The following is a 22,025-nucleotide window of genomic DNA, read 5'->3' as shown; positions in this document are numbered from 1 at the left end:
TCTGATTTATAGCAGCCTGGCTTCCTGGGTTGTTCATTGTAGATAAAGGGGTTGGTTACCTGGGCAGGTTGACGGCCAGAGTTCGATTTTTATATATGGTGTGGCCATTGTACATTTTCATATTCAGTCTCTCAGAGGCCAGTCAGTACATATTTGTTGAGTGAATGTGCCAGACACCATGCTGGGCTTCTTACCCACCACTCTGCAAAGTAGGTGTTAGTTACTTTCATTTTATAGATGAAGAAACTGAGACTTGAACAGTGTAAGTCACAAAGCTAGCTGACACATCATAAAAGCTAAACCAGAAGGAGATAACATCCTAAGCTTTTCGGTGGCCAAAACAAGAGAGACATTGTGGATTATGTATCTTTAACTATTTAGTTGAAAGCACACCAGGCTATCAATAACTAGATTTTCCACACACTGTACTCCAGGGAGAGTTACCATGTAAGTTTTGTAAAAGGAACTGTAAATGTTGCCTTCAAATGCAGTTTGAGCATTCTCCTTATGACCGTTTCTCACACTGACTCTCAGTGAATGCCAAGGGTGTCTCCTCCTGGAGCTAACATTCTCAACTAGTCTGGGGAGGCATTTCTATCAGGCACATGGGTCCCCTTAAAGTGTAGTCCAACACGGAGCAGTCTAGAGATCTCACTTGACAGGGGAGTAAAGTTTCAGAAACATTAGGAGAGCTATTGTAGATACTGGTCATGTAGAATGAGAAATAATGACAACTGGAAAGATTACATCAAAAAATAAAGATAAGAGGGTTGTGGAATTCAGGAAATAGCTGGTAGCTCAGTGCAGCTGGAGCATGGAGAGAGGAGCCGTGGGGGCAGGAACACAGATGGGCTGGAGGGATGAGCATGGAAAGATAGATGGGGAGAGGCTGTGACGAGCTATGAATATCGTTGAGAAAATGTGTGACCTAAATTCCATAAGCAGAGGGGAAGCATTAAAACCTTTTAAACAGGAGATGGGGATTTTAGCCGTATTATGGAGGAATGGAGTAGCAGAGACTGGAGGCTGTGACACCAATTCTGAGTTTACTGAGTTGTGCACATGAAAGATGATAAAGGATGGAATGAGACGAGCATCAATGGACTTGGAGAAGAGAGGATGAATTCCAGAGAAAAGAGTACTTTCACCTAAGAATCTGCTTCCCCAAAATAAAAAGGCCTATGCTAAAATGTATTCAATTAAGCTACTAAGAGTGTGAGAATATGAGCAATTAAAATCAGTCATATACTAGGTGAGAAAAAATCAGTATATTTTCCTATTGTGTAGACCACGTTCTGGCATCACTGCAATAAATTACATTCGTAACTTCTGTTACAGAAGACACCCCAGCTCATTCTAAAAAGCTCATAATTATTTGATTAAAGGAAACAAATAGCAAAATTAGACTATTTACAAAATATTGAAAATGGAAACTTCATTAAATGTATAGGATAAAGTCAAATCTGTACTCAGGAAATTCTATAGGTTTAAGTATTTTCCTTTGTTTAAAAAGAGATCATTTCAAGAAGTTAGGAAAAGAACAACAAAATAAATAAATGGAACATGAAAGAAAGAAAATAATAAAGATAAACTTAGAGAGTTTGAAAATAATAAAACAATTGAGTTGAACAAATCCAAGAGCTGAATGTTTTTTAAAAAAATTAATGAAATGATCTGACATCTGATAAAGCAACAAAGGGAGAAATATTAATAAATCAAATTAGGACTAATAAAGAGACATCAGGACAGATAAAAAGAAGATTTTAAACTGAGTAAATCAATGCTATGTGCTAAAGGCTAATATATTCAAAGTCTGAATGAAATGGATGATTATCTAGGAAATTATGAATGATCAAGAAAACGAGTAGACTGATAATATTAAAAGAAACTAGTAAAAGTTAATTTAAAACTGAATTCCGTCAAACCTCTATAAAGCAGATATGATTCATAGCATATACTTCTGGATCATAAGAAAAGATAGAAAGCTCCTCAGTTTACTTAGGAAATACTCATAACCCCTGATACCAAACTCTAAGAATGAAGACAGACAAGAAGAAAAGTATCAATCATTCAGTTTATGAAAGTAGCTGTGAAATTCTTAATTAGAATACCCCAGCAAATTCTTACCATATAAGAGCACTTACTTACATATTAAGAAAAATAGGAATATTGCAAAAGAAAATGGGCAAAGAACTTAGAAAATTCACAGGGGATATATAAATGGCTAATAATGGTATGAGGAAAAAAATGTTAAGCCTCACAAATGGTTAAATCTTCTCAAATTAGCTACAGTTTTTAAAAAAGCTAATAACCAGTGCTGATGATGGTATGGTGAGACATTTTCATATGCTCTGGGGAGGCTAAATTGCTCTTGAGGAAGTTTATGTCAATTTGGCAAAATGTAATAAGTGTTTTACACAACTGCTTATTTTTTAATCTAGTATTTCCTCGAATACAATTATTTCTAAGGAAATAGCCAGAGATAAGAATAAAGATTTGATATAAGAATGTTAATTGAAATTTTTGTATTACAGTAAAAATTGGAAATCATCTAAATGTGCATCATGAGGGAAATGGTTGAATTACGGTAGATCCATATAACTGATTGTTGGGTAGCCATTAAAACTGATGTTTTGGAAACAAATGAGACTTATGCCAATATATGTGAATATGCTTGAATGTTTATATAGAGTTTTGTTTGTTTTTTAATTAGTAGACTGCAGAATAGAATGGAGAGAGATTCTGTGCAGAAGGGACAAAGTGACAGAGAGAATGGAAAAGCAGAGAGACTGTTGTTCTCTGTATCAACCCAGAGTTCCCAAGAACCAGGAAGTGGTGGGTGATGGGCAAGAGAGGAAAAAGGGCCTGGTCTTGGAGGGCACTGGATGCCATTCTAAGGAACTTGAGTCTGTCCTAAGTCGTGGGGAGCTATTAAAGGATGTCAAGCATTGGAATGCCCAGTTGAGATTTGCATTTAGCTCATTTCAAAGTAGCTGGAGATGTGATGGGGGAGGGAGGTAGATTCAAAGGGGATGAGCGTGAAGCTGGGAAACCACGTGGGAGCCTGCTGGAATAATCCGCAGAGGGGGCCTCATCCAGAGCAGCCTGAGCGAGACTGAAGCAGTGGGCAGTGTAAGAGTTGGTTGGGTGGGTGGACTGGTCGGGAGAGGATGACTCCCAGCTGTCTAGCTTGGGTGCCTGAGGAAGCAGCGGTGCTACCAACTGAAATAGAGGGTGGCTCTTTAAAATTACTATGAGTTTTGATAAAATAGCACTATCGATCTTAGAGAAACTTTGGAAGGAGAAATCTATTGTCAGTGCCTGAAAGACGCATAGAAAAGAATTCCCAAAGATATACTTCCTGAGCATCCCTGGGCAACAGAGACCCTTGGATGCCACAGGCTGCTAAACCGAAACACTCTTAGAGATGCCAATTCTAGCAAAGTTAAAGAAAACTTTAGATTAACACTTTCCCCTGTCTCTCTACCAAACGTATCACATCAAATCACATTCAAAATTAACTCTATGTAAAGAGTTTGATCCTCCTTGAGGTGAATGAAGCTATTTAAAGTATGCTTTGAGCACTTTCTCTAGGCTGGGTTATTATGAATCTTTGGAATCATAAAATTTATAAACCAGCAAGAGGCCTTGGAAAATTAGCAGCGTATGTCTTGAATCTTTCTATTGTTTCATCATAGATTGTAGGAGTTCACTCCTGTGGCTTTGAAACAGGGGTCCTCATTGCATATTCAAGCCAAATGCATGCAATATTACAGATAAATTGCTGCAGTTAATTGCCATGGGTAAATCTTTAAAAACAACTCAAGCGTCTGAAGGTTAATAAAATCGGGTAATTAACAATAAAGCAGGATGTTGCAGTCATAAACAGTCTGGTGCTCATTAGCACATGTGGATGAAAGCCTGTCATTTACTTTAAGTGCTGTGACACTATCTGTCTTCTAATTAAACTGCCATGGCTGCATTGTCCAAATACAAAGAAAAATGGGAATAATGGCCAGTGATTTAAGAGGTTCTTTGCACTTAAAGCAGACATTTGAGCTCATGCCTTGCAGTCCCAGAACACAAATGATTGTTAAACCCTGTTGTTGCTTGCTTAGGCGCCTTACTAATGAGGATGTGAAGAAGTGCAAAAGAGAGATCCTCATTAAGAATGCCCTGCCACTAACAAGTCCCCACTTCCAGAAGCCTCAGGGTTGGCTGCAAGGCCCTGACCATCCTTTTTCAGTATGTTAGTAATGCATATAGTGCTGCCAGCTTCTCTTCTAATGAACACAAATGGTGACTACCTGTCAACAACAATAAGCTCATCCTGGCCTCTGGCCCACCCTCCCTTGGGAGCACCAGCATCATCTCACTCAAGATGGATGAACTCAGCTGAGTTGCAAACCTCACACAATTAACTCTCAGCTTGAGTCAAAGCTGTCAGAACCCCAGCACAAGCATTTGATGATGGCTAGTTGTTGACACTTCAAAGTGATTTCAGGGCCTTTACTTCCCCAGAAACACTGAGGATACTGAACCAGGGACAGTTATCCAGGTCTGCTGCTGTCTCTTGCTGCAATCAATTTTTTTTAAATTGAGACAAAATTCACATAACATAAAATTCAACATTTTAACCATTTTAAAGTATACAATTCAGTGGTTTTTAGTATATTCAAGAGGTTTTACAAACATCACCATCATCTAATTCCAGAACTTTTTCATTATCCAAAAAGAAACTCTGTACCCATTAAGCAGCCACTCTTTATTCCCCCCTACTCTTGACCCCTGGCAACCACCAGTCTAGGTTCTACCTCTATGGATTTGCCCATTATGGACATTTGATATAAATGGATCCTACAATATGTGATGTTTTGAGTCTGGCTTCTATCACTTATCGTAGCATTTTCAAGGTTCATCTATATTATAACATAAATGAGAACTTCATTCCTTTTTTATGGCTAAGTAATATTCTGTTGTCTTGACATACCACAATTTGTTTATCCATTCATCACTTGATGGATGTTTGGGTTGCTTCCACTTTTTGGCTATTATGAATAATGCTGCTGTGAACATTCGTGTACAAGCATTTCTGTGGACATATGTTTTCAGTTCTCTTGGGTATATACCTAGGAGTAGAATTGCTGGGTCACATGGTAATTCTATATTTAACTTCTGAGGAACCACCAACTGTTTTCATAGCAGCTACACCATTCCCACTAGTAAAGAACGAGAGTTCCAATTTTTCCACATTCTTACCAACACTTGTAATTATCTGACTTTAAAAAAAAATCTTAACTTTTTGAGTCTAGTCAGTGTGAAGTAGTATCTCATTGCAGTTTTGATTTGCATTTCCCTAGTGACTAGTGATATTAAGCATATTTCCTTGTGCAAATTGACTGTGCATTTTCTTTGGAGAAATGTGTGTTCAAGTCCTTTGCCAGTTTTTTTTTGAGGAAGATTAGCCCTGAGCTAACGTCTGCTGCCAATCTTCCTCTTTTTGCTGAGGAATACTGGCCCTGAGCTAACATATGTGCCCATCTTCCTCTACTTTATATGTGGGATGGCTGCCACAGAGCGGCTTGACAGGTGGTGTGTAGGTCTCCATGCGGGATCTGAACCAGCGAACCCCGGGCTGCTGCAGCAGAATATGTGAACTTAACCGCTTCACCACCGGGCTGTCCCATTTGCCAATTTTTGAATTGGGTTCTTAAGTTGTAGAGGTTCTTTATATGTTCTGGATACTACATCCTTATCAGACATATGACTAGCAAATATTGTCCCCATTCTTTTCACTTTCCCGGTAGTGTCCTTTGATGCACAAGTATTTAATTTGATTAGGTCCAATTTATCTATTTTTTCTTTTGTTGCTTTTGATTTTGGTGTCACATCTAGAAAACCCTTGTCAAATCCAAGGTCATGAAGATTTACCCCTACATTTTTTTCTAGGAATTTATAGTTTTAGCTTTTACATTTAGTCATTAATCTATTTTGAGTTAATTTTTGTCTAAGGAGTGAGGTAAGGGTTCAATTTCTTTCTTTTACATGTGGATATCCAGTAGTCTTGGCATCATTTGTTGAAAAGACTGTTTTTCCTCCCTGAGCGGTCTTGGCACCCTCGTCAAGAATCATTGACCATAAGTGTATGGTCTCAATTCTGTTGCATTGCTCTAGATGCCTGTCCTTATGCTGGTAACACACTATTTTGATCACTTTAGCTTTGTAGTAGGTTTTGAAATTGGGAAGTATGAGTCTTCTAATTTTGTTCTTCTTTTTCAAGGTTGTTTTGACTATTCAGGGTCCCACACAATTCCATGAATTTTAGGAACGGCTTGTTCACTTCTGTGAAAAAAGAAGTTGGAATTTTGATGGATATTTTATTGAATCTGTAGATCTATTTGGGGAATGTTACCCTCTTAACATGTTAAGTCTTCCAATGCATGAGCATGGGATATCCTTCCATTTATTTCCATTACGCAGGTATTCTTTAATTTGTATCATCAATGTTTTGTGGTCTTCAGTGTACAAGTCTTATACCTTCTTGGTTAAATTTATTCTTTAAGTATTCAGTATTCTTTTTGATGATATTATAAATAGAATTGTTTTCTTATTTCATTTTTGGATTGTTCATTGCTAGTGTATAGAAATACAACTGATTTTTGTTTGTTGATCTTGTATCCTACAACTTTGCTGAATTCATCTGTTCATTCTAATAGTTTGTGTGTTTGTGTTTGTATTTTCTGTATATAAGATCATGTCATCTCTGGATAGAGAAATAATTACTTCCTCCTTTCCTATTTGGATGTATTTTATTTCTTTTTCTTGCCCACATGCCCTGGCTAGAACTTCCAGTACATTGTTGAGTAGAAGTGGCAAGAGTGGACATCCTTGTCTCGTTCCTGATCTTAGAGGGTCACCATTAAGTATAATGTTAGCTTTGGGTTTTTGTAGGTGCCCTTTATCAAGTTGAGGAAGTCTCCTTCTATTTCTAGTTTGATAAGTGTTTTTATTATGCAAGGGTGTTGGATATTGTCAAATGCTTTTTCTGCATCAATTGAGATGATCATGTGGGGTTTTTTCCCTTCATTCTATTAATGTGGTGTATCATATGTATTAATTTTGATATGTGAACCAATCTTGCATTCCTGGGATAAAGCCCACTTGTTCATGGTGTATAATCCTTTTAATATGCAGCTGGATTCAGTTTACTAGTATTTTGCTAAGGATTTTTGCATTTATATTCATAAGGGCTATTAGTCTGTAATTTTCTTTTGTCTTCGGCTTTGGTGTCAGGGCATAACACACCTAATAGAATGAGTTAGGAAATGTGCCCTCTTCTTCTATTTTTTGAAGTTTGGAAAGATTAGTGTTAATTCTTCTTTAAATGTTTGGTAAAATTCATCAGTGAAGCCATCTGGTCCTATGCTTTTCTTTGTTGGAAGTTTCTTTAATATTGATTGATCCCTTTGCTTATTATAGGTCTATTCAGATTTTCCATTTCTTCTTTGAGTCAGTTTTTGTAGTTTGTGTGTTTCTAGGAATTTGTCCATTTTATATAGGTTATTCAATTTGTTGGCATACAACTGTCCATGGTATTCCGTTTGTCAATTTTGTTGATTTTTACAAAGAACCAACTTTTGGTGTCATTGATTCTCTCTATTGTTTTTCTATTGTCTATTTTACTTATCTCCACTCTAATCTTTATGTCCTTTCTTCTGCTTACTTTTGGGTTAGCTTGTTCTTCTTTTTCTAGTTCCTTAAGGTGGAAGCTTAGGTTATTGATTTGAGGTCTTTCTTCTTTTTAATGTAGGCATTTACAGCTGTAAATTTTGCTCTGAGCGCTGTCTCTCACAAGTTTTGGTATGCTGTGTTTTCATTATTATTCATTTCAAAGTATTTTCTAATTTCCCTTGCGATTTCTTCTTTGACCCATTGTTTGTTTTAAGAGTTTGTTATTTAATTTCCCTTATTTCTTAATTTTCCATATTTCCTTCTTTTATTGATTTATAATTTCATTCCATTGTAGCCAGAGAAGATACTTTGTATGACTTCAGTCTTTTCAAATGTATTGAGACTTTTGTGACCTAATGTATGATCTATTCTGGAGAACATTCCATGTATACTTGGCAAAAATATGTATTCTGTTATGGAATAGTGTGTTCTATATACATCTGTTAGGTCTAGTTGTTTTATAATGTTGTTCAGCTTCTCTCTTTCTTTATTGATCTTCCATCTAGTTGTTCTGTCATTATTGAAAGTAGAGTATATAAATAATGAAATATATGAAATCTTCAACTATTATTGTTGAACTGTCTATCTCTCCCTTCGATTCTGTCAGCTTTTGCTTCATATATTTTGGGCCTCTGTTGTTGGGTAATATTTGTTTATAATTGTTATATGTTCTTGATGGAGTGACCATTTTATGATTATTTAATGTCCTTCTTTGTCTGTTGTAACAACTTCTGTCTTAAAGTCTATTTTGTCCGATGTTAGAATAGGTACTCAAGCTCTCTTTTGGTTACTATTTGCATGGACTATCTTTTTCATTCTTTTACTTTCAGCCTACTTGTGTCTTTGGATCTAAAGTGAATCTCTTATAGACAGCATACAGTTCACTCATTCACCGGTGTTACTGAAGGCCTACTATGTGCAAGGAATTACCTAGGCTCTGGGTGAGAGAGTTCCTGTGCTCAGTAATTTAAAATCTTATAGATATTTCATAAATGAGGTATGAATAAAAGTGCTTGGGTGGGTGCATTCACTTTGTGAAAATCCATCGATCTGTATTAGGATTTAGGCCATTTTCTATATGTTTGTTATACTTCACGAAAAAGATCCCTCCAAAAAGTGCTTTGGGAGTTCAAAATTGGAAGAAGTTATTTCCAGCTGAGAGAATAAGGGGAATGCATTCATAAGGAAACGAACTTTCAGGCTTTATGTTACATTGTTACTGAGAGTTCCATCATAATCAGGAAAAGGTGGTTTTCTTTCCAGGTAAGCATCATCATCATCATCACTGCTGCTACTTATTAAGAACTTACTATGTGCCAGTGCCAGGCATCATCTGAGGTCTCTGTGCATATTAATCTACTGAATCCTCATAGGAGCCCTAGGAAGTAGGTTACTATTGTTGTTGTCTCCATTTGACAGAGAAAAAATTGAGACACAGTGAGGTAATGTAATTGATGGAACCAGGATGCATACTGCTCAGTCCAGCTCTTACCAAATAGTAGCACTTCTCAAAGTGTGGTCCAGGAACCCTCAGGGGTCCTCATGGGACTCCTTTCAGGGGAGTCCACAAAGTCAAAACTATATTTACAATAATACTGAGACATTATTTACCTTTTGCAATCTCATTCTCTCAAGAGTGTACAGTGGAATTTTCCAGAGACTATACATTGTGTGCTGTCAAAACAGATTGAATGCAGAAGCAAATATGAGAATCCAGCTGTCTTCTATTAAGCCAGACACTGAAGAGACTTACAAAAATGGAAAACTATCCTGTTCTTCTCACAAAATTTTTTGTTTTGCAAAATATAGTTATTTTTCGTAAATTATATTAGTCATGTTAACATTTAATGAGCTTATTATTGCTTTTAATAAATTAATACATATTTAAAATTTTTCTCAGTTTCAATTTTTATTATGACAAATATTTGTAGATATAACTCACATAAACAAAAGCACTTTGGAGTCCTCAGTAATTTACAAAGAGTGTAAAGGTTTGACCAAGAAGTTTGAGCACCGCCTCCCTACACTGTTCTGCTTTAGCGAAGTGGCCAAAGAGAAGCCGGTTTTGTGGCCATAGCAGCAGCTTTGGAGTCCAATCCGTCCTGTTTGCCACCCGGCACATAAAAGTTTATCCTTCCCTTTCTCCTGTGCAACTGGACACAATATTGCCAACATCCTGGGGAGGCTGTGAGAATTAAAGGAGAGAATGCAAGGAAAGGTCGAGTGCATGGTGAGCACTCGGTCAGTGGCACCGAACCTGGAATTGTTCTTGTGTCTCCTGCAGGTGATGGACTTTTACTGCCAGTCTTGCGAGACCGCCATGTGTCGGGAGTGCACTGAGGGGGAGCACGCGGAACACCCCACGGTCCCCCTCAAGGATGTGGTGGAGCAGCACAAGGCCTCACTCCAGGTCCAGCTGGACGCTGTCAACAAAAGGTGTGCACACCTTCCCAGGGCTCCCAACTGGCCGCCCGTGCATGAGGCTTGGCCTCAGGGTCTTTTGTCTCATTGGGATTGTAGGTTCATGCCACCTAAATAAACTCTCCTTTGGTCATGAGTCTGAGTTATGAACCAGTGAGTGGTGAGGGTTGGCCCCTGCCCCTTGGCAAAGTTCCAACTCCCTTATGTGGGCTAGTCTTTGAGGCTTTCTGTGAGATTGTTGACAATGGGAATAGCCTAAAATTAACCAGACAGGAGATTTCAATGTATCTAAAGATAAAAAGAAAACAAACTGGGAACCACGTTGGTTCTTTTTTGGAAACCACATTCTTTTTTTCTTTTTGGTTTGTTTTATTCCTAATGTAGGAGGAAAGGCAAACAGGTATGTTAAAATTATTTTTCAGGTGAAGCTTTCTGTCAGTCGAAGCAGGTAACACTGGCTTCTTTCTCCCTGGTCCAAAGCAGTCTTTTCTTTCATTGGCTTCTGAGAATGCGCTTAGTCTTGAGTTGTATGAGTTGTAGCATTTGTGTTGTAGTATCATAGTATGATTAAATGAATAAAATGTACTCGAGGAAAAGACACTTGAAGAAAATGCTCTCAGGAGATCTCTGAAATCCAGGCTATCTGGGGAGCCTTTCTTAGCTGCTGTTCTTGACATAATTAGAGGCCCATTGTGTCTACTGTGACTGGATCCTCTCTGTTCAAGCCCAGCAAAATGGTCCTGAGCAGTGATTGCTCAATTTGCCTTAGGTTTCCAGGCTCTTTCTTTGGCATGGAAATGAAGGAACAGAGTAGCCGTGTGGTGCATGAGAAAGACCACAGAGAGGAAATAAATAGGCAGCTGAAAATAAACCTCTTCACCAATAGTTGTAGTGAGAAAAGTGTGGTTATTCTACACTAATTAAAAGAACTTGGAAACCTGCTGCAAGTTCCCAGGAAACTCTTGAGTTTGGCTAAGTTTTTCAAGTGATTGGAAAAAGACACTTCTATATATTTAGAAGAGTGATTCTCAACCATGGACAATTACACACCACTCCCCTGGGATATTGGGCAATGCCTGGAGATAATTTGGTGTCACAGCTCTCGTGGAGGGTGCTCTTAGGGTCCGTTAAACATCCTACAATGTACAGGACAGTCCCTTGCAACAGAATTATCTGGCCCAAAATATGAGTAGTGTCAAGTTTGAGAAAGCCTTGTTTAGAGTGGAGGAGAAGCCGTGGAGTTCAGAGAGCTAAAAGGCTTTTGTACTATCAATTATTAAAATTAGATGATTGAACTAGATTGAAATAGACATGGACCCTCAAAGTCTCTTCTTTCAAAGGCAGTAATTGTCATGTCATTCATTTTTTACTTAAGTTATTACCTTTTAAAGACGATGACAGGCACAGAAAATATTTCTTAACAAAATATAGTGTTTAGATAGATTTGTTTTTTACTATTTCCGGGCTGATATTAAATAATGATGATCTTTAATGACTGTCCTCCAGGCTCCCAGAAATAGATTCGGCTCTTCAGTTCATCTCAGAAATCATTCATCAGTTAACCAACCAAAAAGCCAGCATTGTGGATGACATCCACTCCACCTTTGATGAGCTCCAGAAGACTTTAAACGTGCGCAAGAGCGTGCTGCTTATGGAACTGGAGGTCAACTATGGCCTCAAACACAAAGTAAGACTCCTGCATCCTTATCCTGTAAGAGAGGTGATAACTGGGGCACTTCACGGCACAGGCTTACTGTGTTCTAATAGCAGCAAAGGGACTCAAATAGGTCCTTAAGTGTCACTGTTGTAACAGGCATTTTCATTTAATGGCGTAATCCAGCTATTTTTCCCTTCCTGTTTTCAGCAAATCTCTCTAATTCTGTGATCTTAAGTACCAATTTATAATTTGACACAAGGCAAGGTTGAATATAAAGTAACGCTTTCAGGATTTAGGGTTAAACTGGATTGTTTTCCTTCCTTTATGTCTAATAGTTTTAATTGCTCTCTCACCCACACCAACCTGTTAGTCAACTTCAAAGTGAACCCGGACTGCAGCCTTTAACTCTGTAAATCTAATCGCAAAACCAGGGATGAGAAGGTTCTGATATTCAGGTGTGGAGAGTTTTCATTAGTCTGGTTCCCATTCCTTTAGGTGGTGACAGGGGAATGTGGGACACTAGGGAAAGATACTGAATAAGGAATATTTCAAATGTCAGGCATGGTAGTCTGTCTTCCAAGCTCTTAGTGGTGACGTTTCTGATTGCTCCTCTTAAAAACACGTGACCCGAGAACTACGTGTGTGGGAGAGACAGGGCGAGCTGCAAGTGAAAGAGAAGGTACTGGGAATGCAAGCTACGATTATGCAGATTATGCATTAGAACCGGTTCACTGGGTTAAATTAAACACTGTTGCTGAGAGCCACTGGCGTGGGCAGGTGCAGAACCCGGTTCCCGCGCGGAGGGCACCGCCCCGGCGCGTCGGCGCGGCGTCCCATAGGCTGAGCCTGTCTTTTCCCCGCCTCGGTTTTGCCCGCAGGTCCTTCAGTCGCAGCTGGATACGCTGCTCGAGGGGCAGGAGAGTATCAAGAGCTGCAGCAACTTCACGGCGCAGGCCCTCAACCATGGCACGGAGACGGAGGTGCTGCTCGTGAAGAAGCAGATGAGCGAGAAGCTGAACGAACTGGCTGACCAAGATTTCCCCCTGCACCCGCGGGAAAACGATCAGCTGGATTTCATCGTGGAGACCGAAGGGCTCAAGAAGTCCATCCACAACCTCGGGACGATTTTAACCACCAACGCCGTCGCCTCCGAGACGGTGGCCACGGGCGAGGGGCTGCGGCAGACCATCATCGGGCAGCCCATGTCCGTTACCATAACAACCAAGGACAAAGACGGGGAGCTCTGCAAAACCGGCAATGCCTATATCACCGCGGAACTGAGCACGCCCGACGGCAGCGTGGCGGACGGAGAGATACTCGACAACAAAAACGGCACGTACGAGTTTTTGTACACCGTCCAGAAGGAAGGGGACTTTACCCTCTCTCTGAGGCTCTACGACCAGCACATCCGAGGCAGCCCGTTTAAGCTGAAAGTGATCCGGTCAGCCGATGTGTCTCCCACTACCGAAGGCGTGAAGAGGCGCGTGAAATCCCCGGGCAGCGGCCACGTAAAGCAGAAAGCTGTGAAAAGACCCGCGAGCATGTACAGCACTGGAAAACGAAAAGAGAATCCCATCGAAGACGATCTGATCTTTCGAGTGGGTAAGGAGAAGGCGTGGCTGCGCCTGGAGTCTGAGCGGTGCTTTGGTTAAGGGGTAACTTCTGGAAAGGTGTTGTTGCAAATACAAACATTGCAGGGCGGAACTTCTTCCTCAAGGTGTAGGGAGATACTGGTGTGTTTTGTTAGGTGAGCTTATGCGGTCTCTTTCTCTGGAGATTTTATGAGTTGTTTTCCCTTCCTCCTTTTTGCTCCTCCCCCTCCCTCCTCCTCCCCCCCACCAGCCTTATCCTCTCCCCCCTCCCCCTCCTTTTTAACGCACAAGTACTGCGTTTTCATTGTGGAAAATTAGAAACTGAAAATAAGCAGAAAGAGAATTAGAAAAATCACAGCACTCATAATCTGGAAATTTTAAAGGAAAGTTGGTATTCTTCCTGCTCCCCATGAGACTGTCTTTAGAGTACTCCTGCCTAACCTAAAGATCAGAGAAATCCTTCTGTCAGATGACTTCATGTGTTTCTCAGATCTGCCACCTCCGGCTGTACTGTGGGCAGAGGGTCTGATGCCTCCCCGTCATTGCTTTTGCATTTAAGGGCTGAGGGTGAGGGACATGGTGCATTGCGAGTTGTGGTCGCCTCCAGTTGTGTATAGCTGGAGAGCAGCCCCAAAGCCGGCAGGTGGGTGGAAATCTGGAGAATGGAATGTGGTTGGGGCGGAAGCAAGAAGGAAGGCTCAGGATGGGCCAAGATTTGGGAATGCAAGTAGCTCTTCCTTTGTCCTCTGATTTATGTATTGCCTCTGATTTTTAAAAACTGCTTATTGGCTCTATAGAAAGCAAACTAAATGTAAATATCAATGGGCTTTGTAATTCTTAAGAAAATGTCTGCATTTTAGTTAATGTTTCTGAAAGTAGCTCCAGCCTCTTTAGTCCTACGTTGCACTGTCTCTAAAAGGATGCTCCACGGTATATTAACATGTAGAGAAACAACACTGTGGTTCGAATAGATTTGGGAAAGCTTAGCTTAAGTGAAGGAAACAGATTTTTTTCTACTGCAGAACCTTCAGAATCTGTTGATGTGCACGGTAAGCCTCCAAGGCAGTGGAGGGATAACAGGCAGCACTTCCAAAGTTTTCTGACCATAGGACCTTTTCCATGGAACATCTTGGGGAACTAAAACCCCTTGGAACATTCTTGGGCAAAAGCTGCGCTATGTTGATACTTTAGGCTGAATCTTGTCAAGACGGTGATATGATATGTAACTTGTCCATTCAGAGCAGGGAGGCCCTGGTGCAGTCACTGGCCATTTGTGCACTGTGGGTACAGAAGTTGTTGATACACCTGCCAAAGAAGAGTGGATGAGCTGGAGTGGGTGTAGGATTGGGAGCCTCCCAGGTCTGCCACTCTGGTTCTGCCACTTTCTTGAACCTTGGACAGCCTCTCTGGGCTTCAATTTCCATGTCCATAAAATGAAAGCACATAAATATCTGCTCCTCAGAACTGTTCTAAGTTCCAAGCTTAATGCCTGGCATGTAGGAGGAGCTAAATAAATGAAACCCATTGTTTTTGCACATGCATTTAAGGCTGTTAGATTTTCCCTACTGCCTTTTCTTCTCCAAAAATTGAACTCACTATGCTTCCCATTGATCTCCTGCATTAATAATAAATTCAGTCTCGAATTTAAAACCTCCCCTCCCCCAGCCAAGTGACCCCAGTCTGCTTCCCCAGGCAGTGTGCAGAGTGGAGAAAAGCACAGATCTGGGTGTAAGTCCTAATTCTCCTCACCAGCTGGGCAAGTAGCTTACCCTCTCTTTGGTTTCTCCTCTATGAAGGGGATGAAATATTACCTAGCTATGAAAGTTGCTGTGGGGGTGAAGTGAGAGAGAATTCTTGTACTAGTACTTGCCTCTGTACAGTAAGTGCTCAATTAATGGTAGCTATTATTTTACTATTATTATCTTTTTTTGTGAGGAAGATTGGCCCTGAGCTAACATCTGTTGCCAATCTTCCTCTCTTTCTTGAGGAACATTGTCACTGAGCTGACATCTGTGCCAATCTTCCTCTATTTTATGTGGGATGCTGCCACAGCATGGCTTGATGAGCTGTGCTAGGTCCACACCCAGGATCCAAATCCACGAACCCTGAGCTGCTGAAGTGGAGCACGTGAACTTAACCACTACGCTGCTGATCCAGCCCTGTTATTACTTTTAATCGTCATCATCTCCACCTATGACTCTCACCTGAGGGAAGAGACATCTCTTAGGGATGCTTCCCCCCAAAATATTGATTTTCAAGTCCTAGCTCCCACCCCACGGGGAGGGGGTATACACTTCTCCCCTTCTACCCATTGAGAAACGCAGCCATCGTGATTCACTGGCACTGGTGGGAAGGTGTTTAAATGTTTAACCATTTGTAAAGGGCTTAGAACAGTGCCTGGCACGCAGCACTATGTCTGGGTTTATTAATGAATTAAAGATGCTGTCTTAGTTTGCTAGGGCTGCCATAAGATACCACAGACCGGGTGCTTAAACAACAGAAATTTATTTTCTCACAGTTCTGGAGGCTGGAAGGCCAAGTCCAAGATCAAGGTGGCTGCAGGGGTGGTCTCCTCTGAGGCTGCTCTCTTTGGCTTGTAGATGGCAACCCTCTTGCTGCTTTGTCCTCACGTGGTTGTCCCTCTGTGCATGCACACCCCTGGTGTCTCTTCCGCTTCTTATTAGGACTCAGGTCTTGTTGGATTAGGGTCCAACCTTGGTGCCCTCATTTTAACTTAATAACCTCTTTTAAGACCCTATTTCCAAATACAACTACATTCTGAGGTCTTGGAGGTTGAGACTTCAACATGTGAATTTTGGGGCAACACGGTTCACCCTGTGACAGATGCTATACACCTCAGGTATGTTGGGACAGAAGGAAAGGCAGGTCTCACTGGCCTATTGCTCTTTAACTTAATGTTCTAATCCAGAGTCTAGCTAAAAGACACTGCTCACTATGCAATAATATAGCTTAAGAAAACATTTCTAGAGCACCTAGTGCCTGCCAGGCACCATGCTAGGTAATGGAAGTATAGAGATGAAAGAAATGAGATCTCCCCCCAAGGAGCTTACACTTTGGGGCCACAGACGTATGATCAACTAACTCTAATCCTGTGGGTTCGGGGATGAACAGCTATAGACATGAGAAGGAATTTAAACTAGACATGAACAGTGAGTAGCATTTTTCCAAGTTGGCAGGTGGATATGACATCCCAGGCACAGGGACCAGTATAAAGAGGAAAGGAAAGATGAAGAGGAGTGAACTTGATGGACGTTGTAGGGGGACACATCCCATGAGAAGATGCGGGTGAGCAAAGGTCAGAGGAATGGAAAGTGATGAGGGCACTGGCTGGAGATGAGGCTGGACAAATCAGTGTTGGAGCCCACCACTCCTTGAACGTCCTCTCTACTTTCATACCTGGGCGCCTTTGCCTGTGAATTCTTCCCCCAATTTTATCCTTCCCTCAAGTACCACCTTCTCTTTTAGAATCCACTGTGATTATTATTATTTATGCATGGGTCTTGTTTCCCAATAAGATTATAAATTACTTGAGGTCAAGGATGATGTCTTTAATTATTTATCATCTCCAACAATACCCAGAAGAATACTTCGCATAAGAACTTTGCTCATTTAATAGGATCAAGTTGTGACCTACTGCATGATTTAACTCCCCACTCACCACTGTTTGTTCCTGGTTTTGAGGCCCAGGGACGCACAGACCAGGCAACAATGCACTAAACTCAAGGTCACTCATTCACTGGTGTTCCCATGCATGCAGCTGTGCTGGGTAATATCAGACAGACAGTGCTGGCCTCCTAAGAACTTGTCTTCTCAACGTCTGTGCCATTGGCTGCAAGTGGGTAGAGCTGATGTTAATAATTAGAAGAATTCAACTTCTTTTACAGTTATACTTTTGTTTTAGACCTTTAAGTTTCTTTGTGCGTTTGGGCTATTAGGTGCATGATAACAGAACATTCGCGATTGGAAGAGTCCCTTTGTGCATGTGTTAAAGCCTGCCGCATGTAATCCAGAATTCACTGACATTTAGCTACACGTCTGTGGGGGCAGCCATGATTCTGCTGTTCCTCAGCTGGTCTCACACCTACTGAGCTGCTTGTGGCACTGATTTTGTGCTTGAAGATACAGAGTTTTCACAGCAAATTAATTAGAGTTCATTCAACAACCCTAAATAATATGTGTTAATTTTGTGTATTCATGAGAGTGAATCATCACTTTCTGGGGGATAGAAAGGATTCTCGGGAGTAAATCTGACTTAGATTTTTACTTTCCTCACTGATTATCCAGCCCCCTAGTTAGATATGACTCTGCTGTTTGAGTGCCTACCATGTGCCAGACACTTGGCTAGGTTGTGGCGTAAAGAGAGAGATGAGATTCTGACTCTGACTTAGAGGAGGCTACAGTGTAGAAGGGGACAGACGTGTGAAAAATGTACCTTCAGTATGAATCATTGCACAGACGTTGGGTGGCTGGGCAGGAGGCTGGCAGGCAGCCGGGAGTTAAGGAAGGTTCCTAGAGATGACACCAAACCTAAGCTGGCTTTGAAGGAGAAAGAGTATGGCCAATGGAAGGAGGGGAGAGTGTTTTAGATGAACGGGAAGCAGGTGCAAAGGCGTGAAGGTGGGAAACTGTGCAGTTCGAGGAACTGTAAGTGATTCCGTCGTCCTGGAGCATCAGATGAAGTGAGATGGAAGCAGAGAAAAGGTTACGTGTCCTTGATAAGGAGCTGAGACTTTGTTCTGTATACCTGTATTTCTCAAAGTGTGGTCCATAAACCACTTGAATTCCTTGGGGTGCTTGGGAAAAATAAGAATTCCTGGATTCCAAACCACATTTACAGAATTGGAATCTCTCGGGAGGGGCTGGGAATCTGCATTCTCCAAGCTCTGGTGATGCTTATGGACACTGAGGTCTGAAAACCATAGCTACGTGAGTGATGGGGAGGCTTTGAAAGGTGTAACGTAGTGTAGTGACTAAGATATTTATTTCCATAGAGCCTGGGGGCATTACATGGATCTATTGGAAATGTCTCCTGGGAAGCAGGGAGCTGCTTCCTATTGCAGGAGTCCACATGAGCTGTTATGAGTGCCAGAATTAAGAGTGATGTCATGGAGTAGAGAGGAAATGGTAGATTTATAAGATGCTTTGGAGGAAGAGGAAGGAATTGGTAACCAAATTGAACTTTTAACTGTTTAACTTGAGTGCTATAGGGATGTGAGGCAGTAGAATGAGTGATGGTTAAGGCTGTGGACTCTGAAGCTAGACTGCCCTGGGTACCAGTCCCAACACTGCCGCTCTCCTATCTGTGCAGTCTTGGGTAAGTTACTTAACCTCTCAGTGCCTCCGTTTCCTCCATAAAATGGGCATAAAAAGAGCCTACCTCAAAGGGCGTTGTGAGGATTAGATGCATCAATGCATAAAAGAGCTTAGAAGAGTGCTTGGCTCTGAATAATGTTGAGTATGTTTGAGAGAGGCAAAGTTGGGAATACTAGTTAATATATTATTCATAGTTGTAGCATAGAAGTAATAATTAACCTAAGTAGTAAAGAACATAGTAACTAAAGAGCTCAAAAACCTGATTGCCTCAATTTGAATCCCAGCCTGCTATTTATTAACCGTATGATTTAGGGGAAATTATTTAAACTCTCTGTGCTCTGTTTCTTCATCTGTAAAATGGCGATAATCTTCACCCTTACCTCCTATGGTGAGGATTAAAATAATACATGCAAAGGCTGAGAACAGTGCAGGCACATAGTAAGGACTCAATCAATGTTGACTTGTTGTTATTGTTATTATAACTATCAACCAAGATAAGGAAAGTTACAGGGAGGGCAGGTGTGTTTCAGTTTTGATCATCCAGGTTGAAGTGTACCATAGGCAGTTTGGAGTATGGGTTTGAAGCTCAGCAAAGAAGTCAGGGCTGGAGATCAATTTGGAAATGAAAAGTATAGAGAAGTTACCTTAAACCATGAGCTTCGATGAAATGTCGTGATAGGAGTTATGATTCAGCAAGGAACCGATGGGGAATAGGAGCAGGGGGAAGGAACGGGCATTCTCTGAGCCAGGCGTTGTGCAGTCTTCTGTGTCGTCTTATTTAAAATCCTTAGTAGGTATAATATGCTTTCGGTTCCAGATGAACCCACAGTATAATATACTGGCTACAGCATAATAGGTGGTGAGCTGGAGCCAGCTCCTACTGGCTGGCAGACAGCCTCCCAATTCTGTGTTCAGTGACCATTTTAGTACCTTGAAATCAGCTGTGATGGGAGCATTTACATTATAGAAATGGGCAAATGCCACAAATCAGAGCTCCTTCCCTAGCCCCGCAGCCCCTACCCCTCAAGAGCTAAATTACCGTGACAACGTATGGTTATCTTCACCATTTAAGGAACTGAGGCTCAGAGAGCTGGGTAGGAACCCAAACTGTGACTCTGACGCCTGTGTCTTTTCAGTTGCACAACGATTTCTCCTCATCTAAAATGTCCTTTAACTACTGTGGTTTTCCAAAGTTGAGATATTTGATACCTCCCACATCTGAAAACTTAATTATATGCTGACTGTGAATGAGTTATTGTGTTACTCTAATCTTGTATTGCAAAACAATCCTGCGTGAGTTTAGGAAAGTAGGTTAGAGCGTCTGTTGACGAAGATTCCTTGAAACATGGGGATTATTTTTCCCTGCGCTCTCAGAGTTTGCAGACTAGAAGCCATGAGCTGGTTTTGTCGGCTACTAAAGAAAGTCATTGAACAAAGAGGAAGCCGGAAGATGTGGGAGGGAGTGAAATAATTACAGATGAATTGTTTCAAATTATGTAATTCATACACCATAGCTTAATGAGTTCATGAGAAGTGTTGAATGAGACGCTCATTTGTACTCGAGAGCAGTGTGCTTTCTTGTAATATAAAATGGATGTGCAAAATCACTCAGCAGAGTTCAGAAGCTTTACAGGAAGAAGTGATATTATTTTATGCCCCTCTCTCCTGCCTCACCTCTGTGAACTATCACCTTTCGTCCCTAAAATCTGTGAGGAAGGAGATCATGCTAATTTGGCATCTAAGATCATTATAGGAACCTTGCCCCCACCCCTTGACAATCTCATCCTTGGGAACTCTTCTTGCATTTCAAGTAGAAAAAGGTGCCAGTCTTCTTTACTGAGTGCTAGGTGCTGTGCTGTGGTATAGGATACACCAGTGGACAGGACAGGTGCTACCCCTGCCTTGGGGAGCTCACAGTTTAGTGAGGGAGACAGATGGTTAACAGTTACAATAAGGGATGACGTTTTCTAAAAGATTTTGGGGGGAAAGCATGATCCACATGAGCCCAAAGGGTAATTATCCTCGCCTTGGAAACTTGGTATTCCAAAGTCCAATTAGAAGGAAGCAATGTGTGTATTAGAAAAAATATGTGAAAGGTCAGGAACTGGGTTTTATTCTTTCCTCTGTCTCTTTACTACCTTTGTGATGTGTCTAGCGTCAATTCTTCATCTATAAAATGGAATGATAATATTTATCCTGCTAACTTATGAGGTGTGTTATAGGAAGTGCATGAGAGAATGTATATGAAAGTGCTGTAAATGTTCCTAAACATTTCATTTTCCCCTGATGTAATGTGGGTTGTAATTTACTCAGTCATTAATACATCATTCAGGCACTCATTTGTTCAGCAAAGATTTGTTAAGTACCTACTTGGTTGCAGATCCTGGGTTAGACCCTGTATTTGGCTCAATTTCATCCTCTTGCATTATTCCATTCTAAGTATCTAGATTTATTTAGCATTGATTTTCTTATTAAGTTGGAGTCGGGGTGGGAGGAAGTTTGTAACTATTGAGCATCTATTTCAGTCCCGGAGCTTATTTCCTTACTTCTGTCGTCTTCCTGGAGGTGTGCGTAGAAATGACCAGAAGGAGCACTGATGACAAGCTGTCGGCCTAAAATTTCATTTTGTGCTTCATAAACTAGTTTAAAATCTGGGAAAAACAAGTTTAATTATCTTACGGAATTGTTGCCAAATTGCTTATAAATACTTTTAAAACTCGCATTACTCATTTTACTAAAAGGTAACCATCAAATGAAATCTTTTACATCAAAGTAGACAGGAAAAGATTTTATAAGTACTATATATGTTTTATGTTACATTTATAGTTGTTATGAAAGAACTAGTTTTCGCTATATATTTAGAATAGTATTTGGGGGAACTTTTCTAGAGACTAAATAGAATTTACTAAAAATCTTGAAGAGTAAAGCATGATCTCAAATTATTTCTAACTTTTGGAATTTCTGTTTATTTTATTTTGGTCCTGAGACCCTTTATAAACACTTGGACTGTGTGCATTTCAGCATAGTGATAATATGCTGCAGTTCTGCGTCATTACTCAACATCAAGATTTTCCTAGCTTAACTGCCTGTAAAAATTGTCCGCATTAGTTGTTCCTCAGGAGTGTGCTCGTGTTTCCTTTAATCCTCAGGAGTAACACTGTGATCCTGCTTTGCTCAAAAAAAACAAATAGAGTTTTTAAAAGAATGATGATCAATAACTCTGACAAGACAACAAAATGCTTATGAGGATGTGGGGGTGTTACCAGTAATGCCAGCCCCAGCTATTTGGA

The 22,025-nt window shown here is 40.7% G+C and overlaps 1 protein-coding gene across 21 annotated transcripts in view; it reads left to right on the top strand.

Annotated features, from left to right (window-relative positions):
- TRIM2 (tripartite motif containing 2) overlaps window positions 1-22,025 on the top strand; it is a 151,234-nt gene that overhangs the window by 102,698 nt on the left and 26,511 nt on the right. For all 21 annotated transcript variants that reach the window (XM_023636422.2, XM_070257781.1, XM_070257726.1 and 18 more), the window contains exons 4-6: window positions 10,016-10,167; window positions 11,659-11,839; window positions 12,688-13,411. In XM_023636422.2, the coding sequence (XP_023492190.1) occupies window positions 10,016-10,167; window positions 11,659-11,839; window positions 12,688-13,411 (1,057 nt within the window). The remainder of the gene's footprint in view (window positions 1-10,015; window positions 10,168-11,658; window positions 11,840-12,687; window positions 13,412-22,025) is intronic.

Source organism: Equus caballus, chromosome 2 (assembly GCF_041296265.1).
Source record: "Equus caballus isolate H_3958 breed thoroughbred chromosome 2, TB-T2T, whole genome shotgun sequence".
In the NCBI taxonomy this organism is placed as follows: domain Eukaryota; kingdom Metazoa; phylum Chordata; class Mammalia; order Perissodactyla; family Equidae; genus Equus; species Equus caballus.
The sequence above is the reverse complement of the archived record's forward strand: the minus strand, read 5'-3'. Positions and strand labels throughout refer to the sequence as shown.